The sequence below is a fragment of the Phalaenopsis equestris genome, unplaced genomic scaffold, assembly GCF_001263595.1.
Source record: "Phalaenopsis equestris unplaced genomic scaffold, ASM126359v1 Scaffold000107, whole genome shotgun sequence".
NCBI classification, from domain to species: Eukaryota; Viridiplantae; Streptophyta; class Magnoliopsida; order Asparagales; family Orchidaceae; genus Phalaenopsis; species Phalaenopsis equestris.
This window is the reverse complement of record NW_018164549.1, coordinates 3,746,593-3,754,415: the sequence shown is the minus strand read 5'-3', so window position 1 is coordinate 3,754,415 and position 7,823 is coordinate 3,746,593. Positions and strand designations below refer to the sequence as shown.

The window sequence follows — 7,823 nt, the reverse complement described above, 5'->3', positions numbered from 1 at the left end:
GGAAATAAGAATATCAAAAAGCTCTTTTTCCAAAAACAATAAGAACTTAAAAAGATTTGCACATTTGATTTTTAAATAGTTTTTTTTTTTTTTTTTTTCTAGCAAAAATTGCTTACTATTTAGAAAACTTTTAGAGAAAAATAGTTTGTAATAAATTCTTTAAAAAAAAAAAAACTTCCAGAAGAGCATCCACAAAAAATCTCATTCAATTTCTGTAAGCATACAACCTGTAATAATTTCTTTAAGCATGCAATCATGAGCCGTCCGCCTCGAGGTGCGCCTCAATTAGAGGTGCTGCTTCAGCAAATCAAAGCATAAGCTTTGCTAGTGCGGGCACGGCTTATGCCTTTCTGTAGGGAGGTGTACGCCTCGATGGGTAACACCTCAAATCGGTTGATGTACCACTCAAATTAAAATTAGGTTTTAATACCTCTATCCTTCACGGAGCAGCCATATTGCGGATTTAGGGTTGGTGGTCATTCTAAGAGCTTTGTAGCTTCTTCCACTTCCTTCAACAGTCATCGTGAGTGTGAGCATGGAAGTCCTTTTTTGTCCCGCGCATTCGAGCGTCGAAGTCCAAAGCCATTGTGAAATCCAGAAGTGAAGCCAGTGTTGAATTTCAACATAGAGGAGTCCAACGGCTTCCTCTTCTCTTTTGTGGTTCTGCCATTTTGTCATAGCAGCTATCTTCCTGAGTTCTCATAAGCCCTCTTATATTTTTCCTTTACTGTGAGTCTGTGAGCGTTCAATTTTAATATTTTTGGGACATTTACATACATAGCAGTCGAGACATCCCTATTTACAAAACAAGCAGCCTATTTCGTCCATTTTTTTAAATATCAAATATCAACATAAAATCCAAAACCCAATTTTTCAATTTTAACAAATTCTCAATGATTGGTGAATTTTATCCTTTTATTTGCTAAATTATTTGTGTGTGGTGTTATGATTTTGACAAATTTGTGCATATCGATTTCATTTTTGTGGTGTGAATCAGATTTTTTCCTCAGATTTCTTGATAATTTCAAAATTTTAAAACCTTTAATTATCATTTATTTTTTGGAGTCAAGTGTATGTTTTGAAGGCAAGGTTATCTTTTTTTCAATCTTCTCAAAAACGAATTTTATACTTTTATTTCCTAAATCATTTTGATTTTGCTTTTAAATTTGGGATTGAGGAATACTATATGCATGTGTTATTAAGTAAACTACTTAAGTCTATTGGCATATTAAATTCTAAGTTAAATGATCAAGATTTGTTGTTTGTCAAAAGTCATATATATGAATTATGTTTAATTTTATGTTTTTTTTTTTTTATTTTTTATTTTGAGGCTTACATGCGTTGATCCTCCTCGAGATTTATGCCTTGCCTCGCAAAGAAAAAAAATCTTGATTCTCGATTTCTCCTTTTAAAATCTTATTTTTAGCAAAACAGTGATCCTTTCCTCAAATCTAATATTCCATTCAAGAAAAATAAACATTTTTTTTTCAAAAAAGATTGAAATTCCACTACATAGATTATGAGTCTAGCCTTAGATATCTCTTAGACCAGTGTCATTCGACAAATAGTTTGAAAAATTATGTTTGACGCAAACCTAAAAGGAAAATATAGTCATTTATTAGTTATTATTGTGGAATATAAATATGACTTAATATGTATAGAGTTATGTCATGTTTGATTGTTGTCTTGAACCTTACTGTTAGGATTTGGGAGAGATCGTAAGTGTTTATCTATGTATTTGGGGTTGTATTTGATTTGATACCAGTGGAATAGAATCTATTATTTTTGTCATAATCTCTGTGGAAACTTGTTTGTTCCCATCAACATCTCCCCTCAAATTTAATCCATGAAAAGGAAGGCAAAATATCTCATTTTTTTATAAAGGTTGGAACCACATTGCATGAATTATAAACCTCAAAACCCTCTCTTCACACTTTGCCTATTGAAATGAGGAAAAATAACACGTTCTTAAAGGAAAATAGAAATCTTATTGCAATGACTATGAATGTTAGATGCCCCTCGTTAGATTGGATTCATTAAAACAAAGACGATCAATCCCATTTTCATATGAAGACCAGGGACTTGTTGCAAACATTATGAATCAAAACAATCTCCTAAGATCTAATTTGCCCAAATGAGGACAATCAATCATATTTTTAGAGTAATGGCAAAGCCTTGCAACAAGGTTTACGAAACTAACTCGTCCCTCAAATGTGTCTTCGACAAATCAATTTTTGGCTTCTTTTCTTAGAAAAAAAAAATCAAAACCTGAAGAAGAGAAATTTTATCTTTCCCAAGTCCCCTACAAAATTTTTAAGGATTTGGGATTTTTAGGGCTATTTTTCTTTTTTTTAAAGCCTTAAAATTTTCTTTTAATAATTTTAAAAAGATTTTTTTTTTATTACTCGCAAAAATCACATAGTTTGTGTGCTCAAAGAGCTTGTCATGCCACTCCCGACATGTGTACAAAGAGGTAACCATGACAAATGATTAGCTGACAACAAGACCCACATGCGTACATCCAATCCTGAGCAAACCTCTTGGATCTTTCCGGTCTACTAGAATTATCTTTTCAACATTTCATACTCAATTCTAGCATTTTTTGGATGACAATCACGCCTCTAAATAAAATTTTGAAGAGTTTTTGAATAAATATTTTAGCATTTTAATCACGAGCAATGTGTTAGCTTCATCAAAGGGTTAATTGTGATCTATAAGGATTGTTAGGTTCATAGCCCTAAAGGGAGACCAACATTAACATCCAAGGATTAGCAAAACCTTATATTTTTTTCGAGGTTGTGATTTTACGTCTAAACATTTTTAAATCCCCACTTATTATTGAATTTGGTGATTTGGATGTCCAAAAATTGGGACAATTATTATGTACCAAAACTTTGTTCGATCAAAAACAATTCTTGATATAATTTTTAGATATCAAAGCATTTAAATATCCAAACCCAAAGAATTCAAACATTGATTTCTAGATCATTCAAACCCTATCTTTAGAAAAATAATATTCAAAGTGAGCAACTCAACAAAACAAACATAACATAACAATAACGTATTGATCATGATTGAAAGACACTCATAAGTATACTTGAAAACTTCATAAAAATATTTGAAGGGCCAAAAGTTGCTAATTTTGATGTTCTCATAATCTAAATGAGCATTTTGAAAAGATGAATCATAAAATTGCTTAAGAGATATCTCTACAAAGGTAGATGGAGTTCCCAGGATTAATAGAAATTACCATAAAATCCCCTCAAGAAACCAACAAATATGACATGCTTTTACAATTTAAGTGACTCCAGGAATGATAATAATAGGACTCAAAGAGTTCTAGAGCTTTATCTATCACCACCTAACATTTGATGCCAAACGCTATTGACTCCCCCATCAAACCCTGCCATCTACTGCTATCAAACAACACAGAAGTCCACCGATCATTTCTACCACCATCAAATGATGGCAAAATCCAACATCATCAAAATACATTGCCAATCAATGCCAATACCTGTCACATTGTTTTGTAATAAGATTATTTTTCCCAACGGAAAAAAAGGGCAAATTGTTGTAGATCGTCAAACAACTGTCACAGAACTATTCGAATTGGACTAGGCACCGTGATTTGTCTCTTTCAAGGTTTTCCATGTGGCATTGTGACCCACAATCCACTTTTATGTGAGTATGATGGATTCTAATGTAATGCTAAGAACATAAACTCAACTTCTAATGCTAAAAATATTCTGTCGCACATCATATTGAATGAATCAATATTATGAACATTGGAAAGCTTTTTGTGAACAGAATAGTTGATATGCGGCAGCGAAAGCTCTTCTCATATGCAAGAAGAAACAGTCAACTGGAAAAGAATACAGCATACCCGGAATCAATGTGGCATGAACATACAACTGGTCATGTTCCACAACATTTTCTACCACAAATAGGTAGGCAAGAAAAATGATAATAAACTTCAGCAGGAAGTGAAGCTGGATCAAGTTCCCAGCACTCTCCAGGGAAATTCACTCCATCAGTTTTTGTGAGTTTATGCGCTGGAATTTGATGAGAGAAGAGCATAAAATCATCCTTTTTAAGCCATCTAACCGCATGGAAACCGATCTGCCTCCTCTTGAATATGGTCTTGTAACCTTCAACTTTCTCAAGGTATGCCATGCTCAATCCAAACAAGTCACTATAGGAAGTAAGGAATAACGCAATATCATATGACCTCCGCTCTCTCCCAGAAGTTGTCTCGCCATAAAGTGCCCACACTGAACCTTTCTTTGGATAAATCCTAAAAAGCTCCTTCGCCGCCCTCTCAGAATCCAAAATATGTGAGAACAAATTCACTGAATCTATTTCAACTTTTCTTCCAATCTTAAACCTCCCGAAAGAAATGTGACGTCCAGATTTCTCCCAAAGCAACAGCGACTCATCTCCATCAACCTGTATATCTAACCAGCACATTTTTACTCTAAATGGGCTGGAAGAAACAACCTCATCAATAAGTCCATAATGCCTTGGCATCCCATCATCATCATCATAGATTGCCCAAATTTGACCCTTGGCGAAACACTTCTCAGTCCTGTCATTGTCAAAATCATAGAAGTCGGAATCCTCCACGGCCATGAGGCTCGTGTCCTCCTCCACCTTCGTTTTTCCTTTATCCTTAGCCTTTATAAGTTCCAGTTGCATCTCCGCCAATGTTTTCTCCTTATTCTGATCACAACTCTTTAAACAAGGGAAGGAAGAAACAACCGGCTTTATCTTTCTATCAGGGGTCTCCCACCCAGTCGGGACCCTAGGCCTTGGCTTCGTCCTGGACCGAGCAGCTGTAACTCTAGGCCTAACCATGGCTTCCACTTCTTCCTTGTCCACACCACTAACATCCGATGGCACCTCCACAGCAAGAAAGCTCTTGCGACAGTTAGGGCAAACCAGGCGGTACCCAATGTGCCGGCGATTGAACTCATGCAAGAGGCGGCAGGTCAAGCACGCGGTCCAGAACGTCTCCACTGGCCGGTGACTACTAGAATCAGCAAGTGCGAGGCGGAGGCTGGTGTCGTAATCCCTCTTGCGGGCGCGATCGGAGAGAAAGCGAAAGGAGTCGGCGACGCGCTTGAAGGCGTCTTCAGCTGCAGGAGCAAGGGATCTAACCTTGTCTGGGTGGAGAACGAGGGCGAGGGCTTTGTACTGCTTCTTAATGGCGTTTATATGGGAAAAAGGTTCTACGCGAAGAATCTGATAGTGGTCAGTGGGGAAAGTGCGGAGGATCTTGAGGGCCATGACCATGGCTGAGATGCCGTCGAGTTCAGGCCATAAATGTTGAGCTCGTCTTGCATACTTGAGAGCAGATTTGAGGGAAGAAAACTTGAGCTTTTGCTCTGCTAGGGATTTGAGTCGGCGAGCCTCAGCTTCCGGTTTCTCTTCTTCTTGTGTTTCATCCGAGGTCTTCGCCGGCGAGGCGGGTTGATGTAGTTGCCCTTTCGCGGGAGTTCCTTCCATGTAGCAAGAGGATTGCGCGGCACGTAATGGTGATATGGTGGGAATTCGGAACTTGGAAGTGATATTCTTGATATTCTCTGTGCTGGAGTTTGAATGGAGAAATTATTGTATTAGTACTCTCTACATGAGTTGAAATTAGTGTTGTCAAAACAGTTCGTGTTTGACTCGTTAAGATGTTTGTCTTCGGCTCGTTCGTTAAGTTAATGAGTTAAGCATGAATAAAAATTTGTTCATTCCTGTTCGGCTCGTTTTGGCACGAAATACTACTCATCAAGTTCTGGCTCGAAATACTACTAATATATTATATATATATATATATATAATTGATGAGTAGTATTTTTATAAAAAATTAATTGACTACAAGACTATAGAGATTTATAATCAATTAAAAGTATTAATTAAGAAAATAGAATAAAAACTATTAAATTAGATTCAAATAATGTTTAAATATAAACAATAATTTTAAAATCTTGCCCCAACCCTTAACATCTTATGGCTATGTGATTAAAGTTGTCAAAATAACTCTTTGTTCATGAAGCTCGTGTTCGGCTCGCTAAGTAAAAGAGCCGAACACGAACACACTAATTGAGCTCGTGTTCGGCTCGTTTACACCCCTAGTTGAAATGGAGAAGATATTGTCAATGAAACTACGCCACGTGACAGTGACACGAAAAAAAAATAAAATTTATTCGGTAACACGATGAAATATTCTGCATGTATTATTCAGATGTTATTTTGTGTTACTTAAGTATTATTGTGTGTTATTCAAATATTATTAATGTGTTATTGTGTTATTATAAGACTGAGAATATTCTCATAACACAATAACACTTGAATAATACGGAATAACACGGGAGTAATATTCTCTTGTGTTATTTGATCGATTTTTTTTTATGTTTTCTGTACCTCCACGTGGCTTGATTTCATTGGACTCCGCACGAAGCTCTCTGTGTGAAGTCCAGATGCAATAATTTTTCGTTGAAATGAGGGAGATGAGAGAGAAAAATATTGTAGAAAAAAACATTAGATTCTTATATTATCGCGAACAAAATTATTATTCTTTTATTTTAATTTCTTAAATTTGTTTTTAAACATAAAAACTATGTTTTATTTGAATAAAAATTTATGTCAGTAAACAGTGAACAAGGTCAAAAAAGAAAAAATCTTTTTTTAAAGCAGGGGCATAAATTAATATTAGTTCAAATATTCTCAATACCTTTTGAAATTGACGTTTATGCTTTTAATTTGTTTATTAAAATTTGTTAAAAGATAAAATATGTGATAATTTATAATGCTTAATATTCATATTATATAAGCGTTGATTAATCATGTCATTATCATTTAATATTATCTCAATATAAATAATATTAAAATATTGCATATATAAATATCAAAATTTAAATATTGGACACATAAGCTCACAAGAATAATATATTATGCAAATCTTTTATATTTTACAAATTATGTATGACAAAAGCATTTTCAAATTTGTAACCGCGAAAATTGAAATTGTAATTCATTTATGAAATAAATAACATGATACCCTAATCTTTATTTAAACAAATTTTTTAACATAAATATTCAGAATTTATTTGAGTTGAGTTAAATTTTGAGATTGAATTAGCTCTTATATGGCAATTTTAAAATATATTTTAAATTTTATTATTTAGTTAGACTTCTAAGAATAATATTATATATTAAAAAAAATTATTTATTTTTATTTTTGTTAGATTATAGCATGTTATGGTATGACTCATATACCATATAAGGGACAAATGCTGGAACGAAGCGGAGCGGGGTAGAAGAATCTGTTCAAATCGAGGTGTTTCCTTATGTAAGTTGGGAGGTGAGGTACATGGGTAATTTGGTAATTACATATTGTACTTCAGGGTTTTCTAGGGTTATACATAGGCTTATATGTAACTTTAGGTCTTACCCCCATATTATTGTATCCTGTATTCTTTTCTGAATATTGAAGAAAGTAGCCGCTCTGCTTCCGAGGACGTAGGCATCATTGTTGAACCTCGTTAAATCTCTGTGTGTTCTTCTGGGTGTTCTTCTGGATTTGTGTCTCTTCTGGATTTGTGTCGATTCTTTTTTTTTCTTCGCCCTAATTTCTCAACACATTAAATATACAACTCAATAATTCATTTTTTAGGTGTTAAATTTTCACTAATTTGAGGGGTGTGTACCTAGTTTTTCATTAATTTGAGGGGTGTGATTGGTCTATTATTATAATAGCATAAAAATGAGGTTATTTTCTAAACAATAATTATATGAATTATGACCATCTATATATCTATATATATATATATATA

The 7,823-nt window shown here is 34.3% G+C and overlaps 1 protein-coding gene across 1 annotated transcript in view; it reads right to left on the bottom strand.

Annotated features, from left to right (window-relative positions):
- Positions 1 to 3,915: 3,915 nt before the first annotated feature.
- Positions 3,916 to 7,823, bottom strand: part of LOC110020717 — a 4,719-nt gene continuing 811 nt past the window's right edge. The window contains exon 2 of the mRNA XM_020718909.1: positions 3,916 to 5,587. Coding sequence (XP_020574568.1) covers positions 3,916 to 5,505 — 1,590 coding nt within the window. The 5' untranslated portion in view covers positions 5,506 to 5,587. The remainder of the gene's footprint in view (positions 5,588 to 7,823) is intronic.